The sequence below is a fragment of the Crocuta crocuta genome, unplaced genomic scaffold, assembly GCF_008692635.1.
Source record: "Crocuta crocuta isolate KB4526 unplaced genomic scaffold, BGI_CrCroc_1.0 scaffold72, whole genome shotgun sequence".
NCBI lineage: Eukaryota > Metazoa > Chordata > Mammalia > Carnivora > Hyaenidae > Crocuta > Crocuta crocuta.
Window position 1 is genome coordinate 7,031,951 of NW_027529427.1, and position 20,320 is coordinate 7,052,270.

Genomic DNA, 20,320 nt, shown 5'->3' on the forward strand with positions numbered 1-20,320 from the left:
TTTCGTTTTTTGTTGGGGTTTTTTTGTTGGTTTGTTTGGTTGGTTGGTTGGTTTTTTTTTGTGCATGTCTTGCTGTTTTGCTAATTTGATGTCCCAACCTGCACTAACTCACCTTCCTCATTTCTGTCACAGGGCTTCCCACCTCGACTGCCACCACAATACCCAGGAGATTCAAATATTGCTCCCACTTCCAGCGTGGCTTCTAGTTGCATCCCTTCTACAGTTCTATCCCCTCCCATGCCGACAGAAGCACTGGCTACACCGGGTTACTTTCCTACAGTGGTGCAGCCTTTTGTGGAATCAAACCTTTTGGTTCCTGTGGGCAGTATAGGAGGACAGGTTCAAGTGTCCCAGCCAGCAGTGAGTTTAGCACAACAAGCCCCCACTACATCCTCCCAGCAAGCAGCTCTGGAGGTAAATGGAATTACTGCATGTTTATATGTAAAACATATATATTTATTTATATATATATGTACACACACACACACACACACACACACACACACACAACACACACAATGGGATAAAAATGACAAAGAAGAAACATAGGTTCCCCTGTTTAGAACTCATGTGGAGACTATTTTCAAACTAACTTCTAAATGACTTTTTCTTCCAGCAGAATGAAATGCCAATGTGGGGGCCTTGTTGCCACTGGCTGTTCTGTTGGGAAGTGAGTGTGCCTTGGAGAAGATTAACCCTATTAGCACTTCACTTCTCTAGCTAGTACTTTAGCCATTATTCTTATCCTTTCACAAATTCTTGCCAGTGGCAGTCATAAAAGTATCTTCTGCTGTGCTCCCAGTAATCATTTTTGCCCTACTAGGAGAAAGATATGAATCGTCTTTGCACTTTGCTCTGCCTGTCCTGTTGCACACTTCTAGGAAGATGCTGGCTGCATGCAAGTTGTACTTTCTCACTACCTAGCAGCTATGTCGGCTGATGTCACACCATGCAGTCTATTCCGAAACTTAGCTTTAGAAACTTCCTTTGGAATTTTAAGACCACTGTCCTTAGATGCTGAATACTGAGAATTACTGTAAATTTAGTGCTTCTAGGATTTGTAGGGGGGATAAGAAAGAAAAAGTGTAGCTTATTGGAGATGAAGAATAATAAAATGTCTCACTGCCAAGATGTGCGTTATCCTTTCTATTTGCAGAGTACTCAGGGAGCCTCTCAAGTTGCTCCTCCAGAGCCACTCCCAGTGGCACAGGCACAGCCTACCACTTTGGTCTCTTCTATAGACAGGTACGTGAAAGTAAAATTCTCCTTCCTTGACTGGTAAGCGGGATGGTATAAAACTTCAAAATATCAAACCTTTAAACACTGAACTTTTCTTTTTGTTTCAAAGTGCACATTCAGATGTTGCTTCAGGAATGAGTGATGGCAATGAGAATGTCCCATCGTCCAGTGGAAGGCATGAAGGGAGAACTACAAAACGGCATTATCGAAAATCTGTAAGAAGTCGCTCTCGTCATGAGAAGTCTTCGCGTCCAAAATTGAGAATTTTGAATGTAAGTATTGCTACTGTATGAATTTCATATAGTTACTTAATGTCATTTAAATATTTCTAAGGCTCACATATAGTTATGAAAGTTTAGAATTTTCAATCACCGAAATAATATTGTTAAATTCCACATTTTTATGGTAAGGCACTCTACCTTTCAGAAAAAGTTTTAATTTGTAGAACAGAGACTTTACATATCTTCCACTGAAGGGTATGGAAGGAGAGGCAGTAGCTCAAAGGCCAGTATTTTCTTAACGTTTTCTTTCTAAATTTAATAGGTAAATACCAACAAATCTTCAAGGAATAGTGGTAGCATCAGACTTAAGTTCAAGTGATAATCTGCATTACTTTCTCAAATTTAGTAATGGAATAATATGTAATATGGCTTCTGAGGTATGAAGTACCTTTTCTTTTTTTTCTTTTTAGGTTTCAAATAAAGGGGACCGGGTAGTAGAATGTCAGTTAGAGACTCATAATCGGAAAATGGTTACGTTTAAATTCGATTTAGATGGTGACAATCCTGAGGAGATAGCAACAATAATGGTATGTCTGCATTTGGGGTTCCAAACTTTGCTTTAGTACTTTTTTAATATCCACTGCCCTAAGTAAATGTGCAATATTTTGTAATATGTTTTGAGAGTTATGTGTTTATTTCATTGTGAATGTAATTAGCATACCAAACCTGTGATTAGAGATATTTTTGTTTAGGACATGTGTAACTCTTAAGTGTTGAAGAATTACATATCAGTAAATAATAGTACAGGTGGTGTGCAGATAGGTCAGAAGTCGTGAAAGTGATGAGTGGAATGACTTAAAACATGAGTAACACTCTACTAGTTAGACTGACACCACATTCTTTTACAGGTGAACAATGACTTTATCCTAGCAATAGAGAGAGAGTCCTTTGTGGATCAAGTGCGAGAAATTATCGAAAAAGCTGATGAAATGCTCAGTGAGGATGTCAGTGTGGAACCAGAGGGTGACCAGGGATTGGAGAGCCTACAGGGAAAGGATGACTATGGCTTTGCCGGTTCTCAGGTAAGTTCAGCATTCCCATAGTGAAGCTTTGTTTATTTAAAATATTGCTGTAGTGTTAAATTTGCCATGCAAAATGTTCAGTGATACCACATTACATCCGTGACTAAGATTATCAAACATTTATGTTCTCTTTGCATGCGGCCAGTTGCTTTGGCCAGATTGTGTTTGGGGGGCAGCGGGGAGATTGTGTATGAGAATGAATTTGGTCACTTTTGTTTGTTGTAGAAATTGGAAGGAGAGTTCAAACAACCAATTCCTGCATCTTCCATGCCACAGCAAATAGGTGAATTTCTTTTCTTTCCATGTTTGCTTTTACCTTTGGCCTAATAAATTGTATACTAATGAAATCTTGAAGCTTCGTGAAGGACGATATATAGACAGTGCAGTTAAATGGTTTGTTTCTTTTTAACCAGGTGTTCCTACCAGTTCTTTAACTCAAGTTGTTCATTCCGCTGGAAGACGGTTTATAGTGAGTCCTGTGCCGGAAAGTCGATTAAGAGAATCAAAAGTTTTCACTGGTGAAATATCAGATACAGGTAAGGAATTGCTTCTATCACAAACCTAGATCAATCCTACACCATTTCTGCTACATTGGAAGCTTGGTCATAAGCAATAATTCAAATGATGACATAGACAATAAAGAAGAGTTGAAAATGGAGATTATAATCCACAGACAAAAACATATGGAGGAGGGAAATAGAGGATGAATAGAGAGGATTAAAGAATAAGAGCCAGAAAGGACAGCCACCCTAGACACAGCTTGTGTAATACGTAATACGTAGATACAGTAGTAAGTCTTGTTTCTACATTTAGGACTGTTGTATATGCTTTGAGGTTACTCTTTTTTCTATTTCTTTTTTTTTCTTTTACTTTACTTTTCTTCTAGAAATAGATATTCATACAAGCTAGCTTATTTTCATCAAATCGCTCTTGTACTTTGCTGTTTTAGAAAAAGCCTGTCATTTCTTTGGGAGAAGTTTTAAACCTTGTTGGTATGTGACAGTGTTGGTAATCCAAAAACAGACTGTTAGGACAGTTTTGAATCTACCCTTTTAAAAATGGACTGATTCTGAATTCTGTGTTTTCCTTTGCAGTTGCTGCCTCTACATCCCATGGCGCTGGAATGAACTTGTCTCACTCCGCTTCATCCCTTAGCCTACAGCAGGCCTTTTCCGAGCTCAGACACGCCCACATGACAGAAGGGCCCAACACCGCACCTCCCAACTTCAGTCACACAGGACCGACATTTCCAGTAGTGTCTCCTCCCATGAGTAGCATTGCTGCAGTCCCAGCCACAGCAGCAGCCACGCCGTCAGTAGCAGGCCCTGCAGCTAGCAGCCCTCTTCCTGCCATGTCCACATCAGTAATTCAGGCTGAGAGTCCGGTGCCCGCTGAAAAAGGGATTGGTGGAGTTGCCACCTGCGCAGGTGTGATGCCTGCAAGTGGTCTCCCTGTTCCTCCTATATCCGAGTCACCAGTATTTTCCACCGTGGTTTCAAGCGTCACAGTACCCACAGTTGTCTCAATATCGGCAGCGTCCCAGCCAGTTCAGGCTTCTACATCTGGGAGCGTTGTTTCTAGCACCTTGCCCTCTGTACCAGTTTCAACAACGTTAGCCTCTGCAGCGGGCAGTGCCGCTGCCCCAGGTGCTAAGCCTCCACCTGTGTTATCTCAGCAAGCGGCAGGCGGTACCGCTGGGGTGGCCACGTTGACATCCACTTCTGCCCCCGCTCCATTCCCAAGCATTGCTTCCCAGCCGCCTCTTCAGCTGAGCAGCAGCACCTCTGCTCCTACTCTTGCTGAGACAGTGGTGGTTAGTGCACACTCACTAGATAAAACATCTCATAGCAGTACAACTGGATTGGCTTTGTCCCTCTCTGCATCATCTTCTTCCTCCCCTGGAGCAGGGTTATCTAGTTCTATTTCTCAGCCTGGTGGGGTGCATCCTTTGGTCACCCCGTCAGCTATAGCTTCTACTCCTGTCCTTCCTCAAGCGGCAGGACCTACTTCTACACCTTTATTACCCCAAGTACCTAGTGTCCCACCTTTGGTACAGCCTGTTGCCAGTGTGCCTGCTGTGCAGCAGACACTGATTCATAGTCAGCCTCAACCGGCTTTACTTCCCAACCAGCCCCACACTCACTGTCCTGAAATAGATGCTGACTCACAGCCAAAAGCTCCTGGAATTGATGACATAAAGACTCTAGAAGAAAAGCTGCGGTCTCTCTTTAGTGAACACAGCTCATCTGGAGCCCAACATGCATCTGTCTCACTGGAGACATCACTGGTAGTAGAGACCACTGTCGCACCAGGCATCCCAACCACTGCTGTGGCGCCAAGCAAGCTCATGACTTCTACTACAAGTACATGCTTACCACCAACAAGTTTGCCATTAGGGACAACTGGTTTGTCAGTTATACCAGTGGCCACACCTGGGCAAGTTTCCACCCCAGTCAGCTATGTGTCTGCCCCCGTCAGCACTACATCAGGAGTGAAAGCTGGAACCGCTCCGTCAAAGCCACCTTTAACTAAAGCTCCAGTAAGATTCTTGTTTTGAAGTAATTTGACAAATATGAGTATTCTTTCCCCCACCCCCATAAGTGCATTTTTTTTTCAACTCAGTCTTGCAAATTAGAAACGTAGTTATAAAGATGGCCTGGCCTATAATAGACATTCAATGTTTATTAAATAAATTGAAAATTATTTTAGGATATATATACATTGAACACAAGATACTTTTTTCTTTTGGAATATGGTAAGAGTTGGGGGCTAATTATATTGCATGATTTTCTTAGGATGGATAATAATCAGGGAAAATACAGACGTTTCTTCCTAATTGGCACCAACTAAAATCTATATCCCAAAAGAAAACTAAATGCTTCTGCTAACAATTATACATAGTAATAGTTCACAACAGTCTTTGTTTCAATGACAGTGAAGCAGATTTTCTGCTTTGCTTCGATTCTACAAGTGCACAATTTGGGGTATATAAAAATTGGAAGTTGGTGATGAATTTCTAGAATCCAATCCTAGGAATAAATTAACTAAAGTATATTTTCTAATTCCACTGTGGTGGGTTTCCTCTCATTCTATCTCAGTCTCTCTAATCTTCTCCAAATAACAAAGCTGTGTTTTTTCTACCATATTCTCTGCTTCACTTATCTTTCTGCATTGCCAGAGATTATAAAATTCTTTTTATAGTCAGCCAATAACAGAGGCTTTGTACAAGTTGCCTAATAGTGTTAGATTTCTGATGACTTTTGTTATCAGACCTGCCCCTTGGTTATTTCTCAATTGTTTTGTTTTCTCAGAAAAGTCTTTGTTTTAGGAAAAGCCTACATGGTGACACTATACCAAAACAGTGGCTCAAGAATATCTGAACTGTGCCTCTCATGTCCATACAGCCTTTGATTCTGTTTTCCCTAGGGAATAACCTCCTAAATTTTACTTTTCATTTTATTGGTATGTAGTAGTAACTCCATAATAGTATCATGGTTATAGTGTCCTTTATTTAAGATAGATACCAGAATATAAGTCAGGTGACAAGCATGCCTTAACTATCGATATATTTTATTCTATTTCTGCATTTGAACTAGTTGATTTACTGTCCAGTATGTAGTCTTTACTCTTAGTGTCTCATGGACTTGAATTTCCCTTCATTGTCTGTAGGTGCTGCCAGTGGGTACTGAACTTCCAGCTGGTACTCCACCCAGCGAGCAGCTGCCACCTTTTCCAGGACCTTCACTAACTCAGGTGCCCCAAGACTCAGCAGATTTCTTTTTGTGCTCCTACTTTTCTTTCACAAAGCTTATTTAAATTCTCCATTGCATCATCTTGGCTTCTGGCTCCTCTTTAGTTTTGACTTAGTAACAACTTTCTCTTAAAACAGTGTAGCTAATGATCCAGGCCCTAAAGTAAAAAGCCTCATAGTTCTTTTGTTTGTAATATTGCTTCAAGTCATCTAGAACATATTTGCTATTAATAGTTTTTCATATTTTATGAAGGAAGAAAATAACAGGGCTTACATTTTATTAGACAAATATAACTCCTATCATTCAGCTTTGTAGAATAGTGAAATTGCATCTGATGAATGAGATTAGGCTCTAGACCTTGTGGAAGTAAAAAATTATAAATAATCAAAATTAACTTTGAAAGGTCCTTAGGAAACTATAACTGATAATACCCCTTTTCTGTGAGTTCAGTCAACCAGTTTTTTTCTCTAATGTTTGACATTCTTTAGTGGCCAACAAATAAAGTAATTGGCTTATGTATATGTGGATATAAGGGTCATGTTTCATGAAAAATATGTATTGTATCTTTCATTACAAAACCCACACAACTCAGTTAACATGAAATTACTCATACAGGAACTGAGAGCAGGGACATGAATGTGAGATTCCTGTCTCACACTCAGATCTGCTCATTGGGTAGAATGGTGATCAGAATTGCCTGAAATACTTAAATTATCATTGCCCTTTTCTACCCTACCCCACCACCCCACATATTTATTTAGTTGAAGTCCCATAAGGAAAGTACTTATTATGAATCCATTATAACCGTGAAAAAGCTTCTGCCATGAGACAAAGTAGTAAACATTGAAACTAAATCAGGAATTTATTTTAGAATTATACAAAAGAAAAACATAAATTGGCTAACATGAGAAGTTTGAACTCCTCACTACTTCTTTAATCACAGCTGCATAGTAGAACAGAATTTATAGAACTTGCCATAATAGAGTAATAACTCCAAAGAGAACTCACTCCATCAGTCACCACATTTTGGAAAAAAGAAAAAAAAAAAAAAAAGCATTGTGAAAGTCTGTAAATTAGGGGTTTAAAAGTATTTTCTCATTAAAAACATGTATTCAGACATGTATTCAGGCTCAAATGTGATGAGAAACAGCAAATAAGATGTGAGGGGGTGAGGCTTAGTGGATAATGTCTATATATAGAGGGAGAAGGATAAATGAAGGCTGTAGAAGAATTGGTTGATAGAAGCCAAGATAGGTGTGGGATTATGGCCTGTATCAAAGGTAAAAAGTTAATGCCTTGGGGTGAATGGTGGTAAGACCTGGTTAGCAGGATGGAATGAACAGANCAGTTCCTTCTTGGCTGCCATCAATAGGGTATAAGAAGTATAAATTGTTAAGACCTAAGGAAAAGAATACTATCCCTTGATAGTGATAGAATACATTAATGCCATCATTTATTCATAAGGACAAGTTCTCAGAGAGATGTACCAAACTGAAAATGAAAGTAGGGAGCATGTGATACAATTAATCTACCAAAAGATCTTGATACATTTTTATCAACATTTTTATCAATATATATATTTTATATATACATATATAAAATACATTTTATCAACATTTTTATCAGTAAATATATTTTAAGTTTATTATCAGAGGGAGGGACAGAGAGAAAAAGGGAGAAAGAGAATCCCAAGCAGATTCTTTGCTATCAGCACAGAGCGCAGTGTGTGGCTCGATCTTACAAACCGCCGGATCATGACCTTAGCTGAAATCAAGAGTCAGTTACTTAACCAACTGAGTCACCTAGGCATCCCCAGAATATATTTTTAAAGAGAGGACAAGTAGAAACTTTTGTATCACTTAGGAACATCAAACAAACTTCAAAAAACTGTAAAAACAAATATGACTAAATTTCTCTAAGGCTTGGGAAATTGACATAAAAAATCATTTAAGCGATATAAGTTAATATTTAGTATGTTGAGTTTTATATTCGGTGACTAGACAGACATTATGTTGTGTCAATCTAAAGCATCAAAGAGTATTCCTTATTTAGACTGGCTGTATGTAGTGGTTCTGATTATACCAAAGACCTCTATTTATTGTGATTGTTTTGTTCAGTCCCAGCAACCTCTGGAAGATCTTGATGCTCAATTGAGAAGAACACTTAGTCCAGAGACTGTTGCAGTGACATCTACAGTTGGTGTAAGTTTTGAAAATGTTGGCAAAATCTTTCCATAATCCTAATACATCATATTCCTAGAACATATTCTAACCTGTTAATACCTTTAACACCTACAGAATTAAAAGCATTAATTCAGAATCTTTGCTTGTTCTAGCAAACAGAAATAAGGCAGATTAATGTAAGACTATTAACTGACGCAGTGGTATAACTGTGGAAAATATTTTATTCATTTAAAAGTTACTTTTCTTGTCTTACCTCTGGTTAGAATTGTACCATAGATGAATCCTATGAGTTTTGTATTTATCCGTTGGAGGCAGCTGTGCTTTAAAAGTTTTAACTTCTTCCTTTTAAGCTTGTGATACAATAATGTTCTGATTAAAACTATTTTTCCGTTGCTATCCAAGTTATACCCTTAAGTATCCCATGAGAAAAAACAAAGAACAATATAGAAGCAACTCAAAGTTTTTTCTTAAAAATCTTTTTTTTACATCAGGCTTATCTTCAGGCTAAAAAAATAAAAACCTCCCTTGGACACAAGTGTTTCTTCATATATACTCTTTCTTTTGCCCTTTATAAAGACCAGAGGAAAGGCAGCATGGCAAAAGTTTAAGAGTGACTGAAGCTAAAGATTCTGTGGTATCTGTGTGTATGTGTTTTGCAGCCTGTGTCCGTGGTGGCTCCAGCAGCAGTTACGGAAGCAGGAGCACCGCCTCAGAAGGATGGTGAGAAGCATCCTTCTTCCTCAGCCCTCTCTGTAGTTGATTATAGAGTTTACTATTTCAAAGACATTCTTAAGAATGTAGGTGTATTTGAAACAGTTTTAAAGAACATCTTTATGTATTTCATAACTGAGGAACTCTAATACTAATATTTAGAACTTGTAGTATTAGCATGCAAAAGGTAATAATAGTTTCTCGGAATAAGACCCTTTGTTATTAGGTAGGCCAGACCCTTGTTAGAAGAGATAAGGAAATTCAGGCCTATTTATAAAAGTTAAGTTAACCTCTTGGCTTTTGTGACACTAGATAGATAAAGGTGGAGATAAGCTTGATTAGCATGTGTGGTAGAAATACAAATATAAGATTCTAGTCAGTTTAGACATTATTTTTTTCTATTTCTGGAGTCTTTAGAATTGGTGTGTTTGTACACAGTCTCTTGAGCAAAGCATATTTCCAGCTTAATTTTTTAATAACTTAAAATTGCCGTGAGAACTTTTATGAGCATGCTCTTGGCCATACGTTCATATCAGCTACTTTTCTGAAATTTTGTTGTAATCTCTCTTCTTGCGTCACCAGTCCCCCAGAAAGTAGGAAATTTGAACTTTCTATTTTCTGTCACCTTTTCCCTTAGAACCATTTATAATCAAAAGGGAAAATAATTAAACATGAGCTGCATTTATTCAATGTGATTTTGTGCAACATTCACTCAATATTTTTCCTTTTATAGTTTATCCATTCTCCTCACTACCACCTACATATGTTTCCCTGAACTATTAGTAAAATTGCCTGAAAGCTCTGTTCTTGGTTTTTTCCTTTAATTCTGAATTTCACTTAAAACCAGTCTAAATTATTTTCAAGGCAATTATATTCTGAATTAGCTCTCATTTTAAAAGAAGTGACATGAAAATCAGTAGAGAGGCACCTGGGTGTCTCAGTTGGTTAGTGTCTGATTTCAGCTCAGGTCATGATCTCACAGTTCATGAGCTCAAGCCCCGCATCGGGCTCTCTGCTCTCAGCACAAAGCCCATTTGGGATCTCTTGTCTCCCTCTGTCTCTGTCCCTTCCTTGCTCACGCACATGCTCCCCCCACCCCCAAATAAGTAAACATTTTTTAAAAAGTCAGTGGACCAGACTAGAGAAGTTTAGAAATGGACAAACTTTAATAGAGAGTGTAAAATATGAAAAAGGTGAGCTTTCAAATCAGTGAGAAAATGCTGGGATATTTTAATAAATGCTGTGTGACAACTGGACAACCATCTGGAAAAAAAGCTTAAATTGCCAGCCTTGACCAAAAGAAATTCCAAATGGGTCAAAGATGAAAAATGATAATGTAAAGTAATGCTGTAACAAAACATAACAAGAATCTTTTTTTTTTTTTTTAACTTTCTAAAGTAGGATCAACAAACTTTCTATAAAAGGACAGAAAGTTATCTATTTCAGGTTTTATAGTCTCTGTCAAAATTTCTCAAGTCTCCTGTTGTAGCCCAAAAACAACATAAGCAATACATGAATGAATGAGTTTGGCTCTGTAGTTAATAAAATTTATTTACAGAAATAAGCTTTGGGCTGAATTTGGTCCATGATCCTAGTTTGCTGATCCCTGATAACAGAAGCAAAAATAGATTCAAAATTTTCTGCATAAAAAAAAAAAATGCCATCATGTCCAAAGATAAATGAAAAACTGAGCAGTGGCAGGTGTTCCTGTCATAAAAAAGAGTAGGAAGTGATAGCATTTCTTAACCTCTCATTGGTACACTTAGAAGTTTGATAGTCACCAGTGACTTAATACAACCTCTTTGAAGATCAATTTAGTAATGTCTATTCAAGTTTTGAATGGGTATGGTTCAGCACATCCATTCTTAGGTATTCCATAGATTCATAAGAAAATACTTGGTAGATAATAGCAAGAAGTTCTGAAAAACTCAAATGTCCATCAACAGAAGCCTGCTTAAAATATGGTACTTCTGCATACATACAGCATACAGACAGACCTAAAACACTGCAGCCATTAGAAAGAATGAGAAATCGACACATTGTTAAAATATCAAAATCAGTGTTGTATAAAATAGAGCTTACTAGTTGTATAAAATAAAGAAAATGCTTGTATATCTCTAGGAAAAAAACCCTCAAGAGATTGTCCTTAGAAAGGATGACCTCAGTGGCTTTAAAGTTGCTTAAAAGTATTTTATCAGTGATTCTGACACCTGTACTTCCTGTTCTAAGATTTTGCCTACGTGTTGCCTAAACCAACTTATCATAGATGATTTTCATTTAAAAATGGGTCTTTGATATCCTAAGTAAAATCTCCTAATTCTCTTCATTTATTTATATCTTTGAGTTAAAGAATGAGTAACTGAACTCTTACTGCCTGTTAACTGCCTGTTAACCTTAGTTTTTATAGTATCTCTTATGTTGTAGTTAAACCTTGAAACTGCTTTGCTTATATGTAACTTTTATTTCTTCAAACAATAACACCATCTGTACCTGTGTACAAGGAAAAGTAGAGGGTTAATGATAAATTTTCATGTAGACTTTGGCAATATTTCACAAACAATATCTTTCAGACTAAAGGTATCTAGTAAGGAGAGTAAACAATAACTATTTTACTTTGTTGGACAAAGCCCAAAGGGAAAAGGAGGTAAGGAAATTTTCCCTGCCTGAGACAGTTTTCCTCACCTCATACATAGTTTTATTTTGCTGTATTTCTGACCAAAGGGAGAAGAAACTAAAAAGAGATGCTAATTTAAGTTCTTTTTCTCCTCTATGTACTTGTTTCAGTTTCTCAAATCACAGAAGGTCCTGTCCTAGGAACTAGTTCAGGAACTGGTGTTTTTAAGATGGGACGGTTTCAGGTAAGACCATCACTTTTCCTTGCCTGGATTTCCTCTTTGGGGTGAATAGGTATATAATAAAATTATTACTTAACCTTTGGGGCCTAACTGCCAATTTGATGATATATATCTTTTTTATAGCTTTTTTCATTTTACCCTCTTAAAAAAAAATACATGTTTAAAAAATACCCTGCTGGGGCACCTGCCTGGCTCAGCCAGAAGTTCATGTGACCTTTGATCTCGGAGTCATGAGTGTGAGCCCCACATTGGGTGTAGAGTTTGCTAGAAATAAAATAAGTAAACTTAAAAAAAATTAATAATAATACACGCCAATTAAAGGAATGCAGAGTACTTAGTACAGTAGAGAAAAAGTATATTATCTGCCCCATCTTCCTACCAACCTCCCACACCCAGGATTACTTTTTAGGGTGTGTTTCCTTTCATTCCTTTTTCTGTGGACATGCGTGTATCAACAATTGACCCTGCTTCTTCTCTGAATGAGATTTTATGGCTTTTTTCCCCAATCTAGTAGTTGGTTTACCTAACCCATTCTCTTATTATTAGTCATTAGGTTGTGTTTCAGATTTTTCCAACATAATCAGTAATGTAACAGGAAACATTTTCTGTGTTTAGGATAATTTTTTAGGATTAATTCTGAAGTGAAAATCCTGAGTCAACATCAAGTTGATGTTTTCTTTATCATTTTCTTTTCCCAGGTAGCCCAACCAATGATTTTATTTTTTTTTTTTTTTTTTTTCTTTTTCCAAATNTTGAATCCTAAACAAAGGTTTTTTTTTTTTTTTTTTTTTTTACTACTTTCACAACTGCTTTCCAGTTATTCTCATGGCAGCACTGGGACTTGGGGATAGAATTGATATTTTCTCATTTGTAAACTGAGGTTCTGAGAGTTTGTACTGGGCTGAGTTTCTAATACATGGACAAATTAGAACGAGGATCTGGATCCTCCTTTTGGTCCCATTTAGTTGTGTTGATTCTTGAAGCTTACTTAGCTGGCTGGCATAACATTCATTGGCTTTAATCTTTGTAGTTTTCATATTCACAGGCAACCTTCAAGATTCCATTCCCTGTTTATATTTTCGCAAAGACATAAATCTAAGTTTTGTATATAACATGAGATCTGAAGGTAAACTACTTAGCTTTGTCAGCCACTGAGAATCTGTGTCTAATCTGTACATCTCAGTACAGATCTTGTTCTCCATAATGGTATTCCATTTATTTTCACAGTGAAGATAGAGGGCCTTACATAAAGAGATACTGACTGGGAAACAAAGTGATTCAATTTTTTTATTATTTTAATTTATTTCATTCAATGTTTTTATCATTTTAAAACTTGAATATTGGGGATTTTGTGTTTAATCTCCCTATTGTCTCTTTCCATCAGGTTTCAGTTGCAATGGATGATGTCCAAAAAGAGGGTAAAAATAAGTCAGAAGATGCCAAGTCTGTTCATTTTGAGTCCAGCACTTCAGAGTCCTCAGTGCTATCCAGTAGTAGTCCAGAAAGTACCCTCGTGAAGACAGAGCCTAATGGGCTCCGAGGCATCTCATCAGATATGCCAGATAGTGCCCATAAAACTCCTGCCTTGGGAGCAAAATCAGAGACTGGGCAGCCTACCAAGGTAGGACGTTTCCAGGTGACAGCTACAACGAGCAAAGTAGGTCGTTTCTCTGTATCAAGAACTGAAGACAAGATGGCCGAGGCAAAGAAAGAGGGACCAGTGGCATCTCTTCCTTTTATGGATCTGGAACAAGCTGTTCTCCCTGCTGTGATACCAAAGAAAGAAAAGCCTGAACTGTCAGAGCCTTCACATCTGAATGGGCCATCTTCTGATCTGGAGGCAGCCTTCCTAAGCAGGGATGTGGATGACGGTTCGGGTAGTCCACACTCCCCCCATCAGCTGAGCTCAAAGAGCCTGCCTATCCAGAATCTAAGTCAAAGCCTTAGTAATTCATTCAACTCCTCTTACATGAGTAGTGACAATGAATCAGATATCGAAGATGAAGATTTAAAATTAGAGCTGCGAAGACTACGAGAAAAGTAAGTATATTTTGTTCTGTGGAAGAATAATGGCAGAGTCAGAGTAAGACCTAGGTCCTGGTGCCTAGAATTCTTTTCACTGCAACATGCTTATATCCTCTTTTTTTTTTTTTTTTTTTTTTTAAAAGAGGGTGCTATGCAAAAGCTAGTTATCTCCATGGAGTTCTCATTAGGTCTCATATTTATATAAGGACCCATAGAATTTCTACTTCTAGAACTTCTTTAGCACCTTTGCATTATTACTATATTATTGTTTTTATTAATAGCACTTTTTATCATTCTTAATCTAACTTCATCTATTTATTAGTCTACCAAATGAATCTAGTAATAGATGTAGATTATGTGCAGGTTTTATAGGTCATATCTGACACACTAGATCAGAGTAGCAAATTCAGTACTCCTGTGTATAGCTTCAAAAGTCAGGAAGTCTTTTCTCCTTCACATATCATCAACTACTTGTTGGCTAGGAGCTTATTAGAATCTGGCTTGGGTAAAGGGGGCCAAACAATATGAGATGACAAACTAGAATCTCAAGGTAGTAGAAGAAATTAGGTTAAGTACACTGGGGGGAAAAGATTCATGAGTAAGTAAATACTTGAATAGAGGTTAAAGAATATGTTGTTAAATCTCATTTGAACAAAAGCAATTATGTTTTGATTCATGTTTGGCTATCTTTCACAGACATCTTAAAGAAATTCAAGACCTGCAGAGTCGCCAGAAGCATGAAATTGAATCTTTGTATACCAAACTGGGCAAGGTTCCTCCTGCTGTCATCATTCCCCCAGCTGCCCCTCTTGCAGGGAGAAGAAGGCGACCCACTAAAAGTAAAGGCAGCAAATCTAGTCGTAGCAGTTCCTTGGGGAATAAAAGCCCCCAGCTTTCAGGTAAAAAGCCACTGACTAGGTCAGCCTTAGCTGTTCCGTCTTTTGTGTCTGTCTCCTGACTCTGTATGTAACCTATTGAGCCATTTGTTGTTTTTGTTATATTTCAGAGGGGTTTGACTTTCCTAATTTTCCTTCTTCCTTGACTTTTCCACTCCTTATATTTATAGTACCTCTTTTTGTTGAGTCTATGGAAGCCATTGTAATGGCTTATTCCATTGTAATTCATACTACTACCTCTGTTACCCAAGCTGCTTATAGTTGTTCTTAAGGATAAAACATTTAGCATTACCTGGTCACTCATATAATTCACAATTTCACCAACCTCATAGGCAATTGGAAGAAAATACACTGTTTTCTATTTAGTAAGGTTCAGGTAGCTTTTTCCTTTCAGTGAATGAATTATCCATAATTGCAGCTGGGATGAATGTAAATTTCATATAGATATTTAGATATGTCTTAGATGGTAATTTTCTTGATTGAAGTTTTTATTTCATTTATTGAAATAAAGAACTTGATAGTGGTTATAATAAATGATTAACTCATAATCTCTTGTAATGAACTATGGTTTGTCTGTTTTAATGATGATAAAGTTCTTACCCTTTGATGAAATGATGAGAATTATTTGAAAAGTTAAAGGCTGAAATAAATGTACCTCATATTTGCTCTGGCAGTCTAATATAAATATGTTAGAAAGCAGTTGCAAACTTCTTAGCAGCTTTCCATTCTCTGGAAGCTTTCAGAAACCCAAACTGTTTCTCTAGCACATTAGAACCCATTCATTAGTAGAAATGTGACTATAAAGGATATCAGCTAATTTAGATCCTGATCCTAATTTTGACATACTTTTTGAGTGGCCTGCTAGTCTGCCAATTAGTAGGGAACAGAGAAATTAGTTAATTTCAAGACGGTTGACTAGAAATAAAAGCCACCTGCCACAAATAATTTTGAATATGCATATCTGCATCATTTTTGACAGCACTTTTGTACTTGACCTGACACATACTTAGAAGGAAGACTAAGCAGGGGTGCCTGGGTAGCTTAGTCGGTTGGGTGTCCGACTTTCGCTTAGGTCATGATCTCGCGGTTCGTGGGTTCAAGCCCCACGTCGGGCTCTGTGCTGACTGCCGGCTCAGAGCCTGGAGCCTGTTTCAATCTGTGACTCCCTCTCTCTCTGACCCTCCCCTGCTCATGCTGTCTCTCTCTCTCTCTCTCCTAGAAATAAATAAAACATTTAAAAAAAAAAAAAAAGGAAGACTAAGCAAAGACTGCTTAGACCAGACCTATTTATATCCTGCTCCAACTCAGTATGATATAATAGGGTTTTTAAAAGCAGTGATGGAATTGCAAAATGGAATTCTCTCATATCCACGGCATGTTCTACTCAGCTGAGACTTGGGAACCAATTAGGTTATCTAAAGCTAAAAGCCTTTTGGTATAGATACCCCTAGCCCTAATTCCTGTTGATTCTCATGTCACTTCTCACTTCCCCTCATATCGGTGAGGCCTTTGTTCTTTCATCAGTTATAGGTTTCGACCTACTATTAGTCACTTAGTGGGACACATTGAAGAATAAGAGTATAAGAATAGTGCCTATTAAGTTCATTGGGAAAGCTATACGTGTTTCCTCATGCTACTTTATATTTTGGCAGGTAACCTGTCTGGTCAGAGTGCCGCTTCAGTTTTGCACCCCCAGCAGACCCTCCACCCTCCTGGCAATATCCCAGAGACTGGGCAAAATCAGTTGTTACAACCCCTTAAGCCATCTCCCTCCAGTGACAACCTCTATTCAGCCTTCACCAGTGATGGTGCCATTTCAGTACCAAGCCTTTCTGCTCCAGGTCAAGGTAAGCAATCAAAGCAACCAACATCTACTAAAAATATGAAAATGGAGATACCGCCATATCTGCGACAAAAGCCTGATGAGCAACCTATCAAGGTCAGTTGGAAGACCAGCTGACCAGAACACAACCTGTGCATTATACACTTAGAGATCTTGAGCTGGAAAGGGAAGTTGGATAATGATTAGATCCGGTGAACTCATTGCTCCTATCAGATGTAATAGTTTTTCAAAGGATTACGGCAAAAAGTTGTATTGTGACTTACATGAGGACTTAACCAGATTAATGACTCATTTGGGATTTGCAACATATGCTTTAACACTAGACTGAGATTTCCTGAACCAAAATGTAAGGAGTTTTAGCATTTTCTCAAAGCTAATGCACTTGCCTAGCCAGTGTAGACTTTAACTTGTAAGAATGGGAGTAGCATTCTAAGGTAATTAGCCCTACAATTCAATTTGTTACCTGTAATCTACTTCCTACATAGAGTTTTATTTATTAACGATCATTCTAAACCTTCCTGTAGCGGAAAGCTGCTAGTAGCGATAGAACGAGAATTAGAAGAACTTAGGTGTCTGGGTGGAAAAGAATAAGAGAAGATTTAAGTAACTTGCTTAGGTGTTTTTGCCACAATATCACAGATAGTAAAGGTTAGATCATCGCTGGATGAGGTAAATGTGCTTGCTTGCTGGGAGCACAAACCAGCTAGCATTATTCCCACTGGGAAAAGCTTCAGCATTTTGCGAAGGGAGGGAATTGAGACCTAATATTTCCTGTCCTACCTATCTGACATTTCCCTGGAAGCTTGTTCTTCTGTGTGCCGTCTCAGCGCATTTCACCACTCCAGCCTCAGGTTTCTAACATCTTGTAGTTGTGTTCTGTCTCTTCTCTCCCTGTTCTTCCCTGTTTTCCCCTCTCACAGGCTGTGCGAAGTTTAACTGTGCATCTGAGCAGGTGACATTCAAACCTGGTGGCAGGAGGACCCGATTTCTGAGTACGCCCTGCTTGGCTCTTTGTGTGTAACACCTTTACTCCTTCCTTGTCCTTGTTTTTCTGCTGCTTGGATCAGATGTTTCATGCAGTCCATTTTCATTTGTCTCTTTGTATATCATCTACTCAGTGGCTTGGCTGAACTATTACCCTCAGAAGTTTGGGTCTCTGTTAATTATGATAAAAGATGTAGGAAGGAATAAGAATAGTGTTCTATAAACTGCAAACTAACTTTCTGGTAGATTGCTTCTTCATAGATCCATGACAGAGAAGAAAAGGTGGTAATGCTGTATAGACTGTGGGGTCATTTGGAATGAAGACTGAAGTCCCTAGTCCTACTCACTTCTACCCCTTGCTCTGGCATTAGAAGTGACAGAAAGCGTCCTGACCACTGATGTACTTAGATCCTGGAAGCAGGGAGAAATTACACCCTCTGTTTTTATTCTTTTTCAAAGTAGGTTGAAATCTTTTTTTCTTCTCAAGTAAGCCTGGCCATCTTTCCATTGAAATGATGCTAGAATCTCTTCATTGGATCCTTTCACCACCCTTACTTTCTAACTCCCTAAAATTAGTAGTTCAACAAGGGTTTCAGTGTAGCTATTTTGATTTTTTATTCTCAATGACCGGAGCCCAGGACCTGCCAGTGAAAATGGCCTTTTTAAAATGATTACTAGGATTTCCCAGCTTCATTATTTTATAATTTATTATTGATACAGAGAGAAACAGAGATGAGTGGAGGAGGGGTAGAGAGAGAGAGAAAGAGAGGCACAGAATCTGAAAACGGCTCCAGGCTCTGAGCTGTCAGCCCAGAGCCCAATGTGGGGCTCGAACCCACAAACCGTGAGATCATGACCTGAGCCGAAGTCAGACACTTAACCAACTGAGCCACCCAGGCGTTCCTCCTAGCTTTCTTAAAAGCGAGGCACAATAGTAAATCACCCCGCTTCCCCAGCCCGTCTAACCCAAATGTGAAATGAAGATGATGCCTCTCTCGTAGGGCTGTTGTACAAATAAAATAAGATCATGTGCACAAACAGATCTTGGGAAACACACATCATTTATTTCTAATTAGTCAGTGCCTACCTGACACATAATAGGTAGTCAGTAAATGTATATTGTAATAAAAATTTTGAAAATGAAAATAAAGCTCAAGTAGAAAACCTTCATTAGAGTTTGGTTAAAGATCTTAACTGCTGAGGCCTCAAACTTCTGATGTGGTTATTAAAGTGCTTTTTAAATGCATGTGCTAAGGTCATCACTGTTTCTGAGGTTCAGAGGTCCTTGGGCCTCATGTATCACTATCCAGGACTATTGAACAAAGAAGGAGGTGGAAGGCATTATCCAGTTTGGTAGTTTTCCAGAGCATGTGTGATTTTTGGTTAGACCAGGCTGGGCCAAGCATGTTAGCACCTTGACATTTAAATAAGCCTTTATATGTCCAGCTGGCAAGATGAAATGATAGTCATAGTAGGAGACAAGTGTTTTGAAGTAGGATGTAACATGCCAGGCCTGTGCAATACAGCCTGAAATGTCTAAGGGGGAAGAAAGAGAACCAAGGCTTTTTTGTGAAGAACAGTGTGAGCGATACATTTAATCAGATTAATTAATTAAATAAATTCTCACCACACTCTTAAAGGTAGGTGGTAGCACAGTATTATTCAGATGAAAGTGGTTAGAAATATTGAATCTTATCACTTCCTTTTGGGTCTAAAATGAGAGGCCCTACATTTCTTGAAACCACGCAAGTATACATCATATAAGCCTTGGTGAACAAATTACAAGAGGCAGATTTAAAGCAAATAGGGAAAGAAAAACAGGTCCTTACAGGTGTGGGGTCTTTCTAGTTCGGGATGCATTATTCGGTGCTCTCAAAATAGATTATGGTTTGGAAGCACGGCTTGGCTTAATGCTTTATTTATGTTCAAAAGTTGCTTGTTTTCCACATACTTTTATAGATTTTTCTGGAGGGGAAGGGGCTAGTATGTATGTCTAGGATTTGGAGATATATTAGCCAATTTAAATGGACTCAAAACTGTAACAATGGTACCGTCAAGTCTACTGTGGTAGAATTGTTTAATGCATTTAATCGAGTGCTTTTTTAACAACCCAGCAGGAGAAACAGAAAGTGGGGCGGGGTCAGTGGAAAGACTGCTTGGGTATTTGAAATTCAAGCAGTGAGACCTGAGACACTGGCGTTCTTTCCCAAGGCGCCCCCAGAACCTTAGTGCAGAGCAGGACTCATATGTGCAGAGTCAGCCAGGTGCCGTGGCCATCGGATAACCACATAGGGCCGACTGCCTGGGAGCTTCATCCCTGGAACTGGACCCATAGCGGGGCCTCCCAGGTCCCACCAGCCTGTCTCCCTTTCTGCTTTCTCTTGCTGGACCTTTGTGTGCTGTTTGGAGATTCTAAATATTTTACACTGATGTTTCTTTATCTTTAACACGTTGCTCTCTCTTTGTGCTTCAGGGAAGATGGTGAAAAAAGTCTGTCCTTGCAACCAGCTCTGTAGTAATTATCTTTTC

General features: G+C 38.4%; 1 protein-coding gene across 7 annotated transcripts in view; it reads left to right on the plus strand.

The window, feature by feature from the left end:
• Positions 1-20,320, plus strand: part of WNK1 (WNK lysine deficient protein kinase 1) — a 148,462-nt gene that overhangs the window by 121,596 nt on the left and 6,546 nt on the right. For 4 of the 7 annotated variants that reach the window (XM_077759218.1, XM_077759212.1, XM_077759215.1 and 1 more), the window contains 15 exons: positions 133-414; positions 1,157-1,245; positions 1,349-1,511; positions 1,931-2,047; positions 2,369-2,542; positions 2,768-2,825; positions 2,956-3,078; positions 3,637-5,081; positions 6,212-6,295; positions 8,412-8,495; positions 9,137-9,197; positions 11,973-12,046; positions 13,428-14,083; positions 14,765-14,967; positions 16,617-16,811. In XM_077759218.1, the coding sequence (XP_077615344.1) occupies positions 133-414; positions 1,157-1,245; positions 1,349-1,511; positions 1,931-2,047; positions 2,369-2,542; positions 2,768-2,825; positions 2,956-3,078; positions 3,637-5,081; positions 6,212-6,295; positions 8,412-8,495; positions 9,137-9,197; positions 11,973-12,046; positions 13,428-14,083; positions 14,765-14,967; positions 16,617-16,811 (3,808 nt within the window). The remainder of the gene's footprint in view (positions 1-132; positions 415-1,156; positions 1,246-1,348; positions 1,512-1,930; positions 2,048-2,368; positions 2,543-2,767; positions 2,826-2,955; positions 3,079-3,636; positions 5,082-6,211; positions 6,296-8,411; positions 8,496-9,136; positions 9,198-11,972; positions 12,047-13,427; positions 14,084-14,764; positions 14,968-16,616; positions 16,812-20,320) is intronic. The other 3 variants (XM_077759216.1, XM_077759217.1, XM_077759214.1) reach the window with 2 other exon arrangements.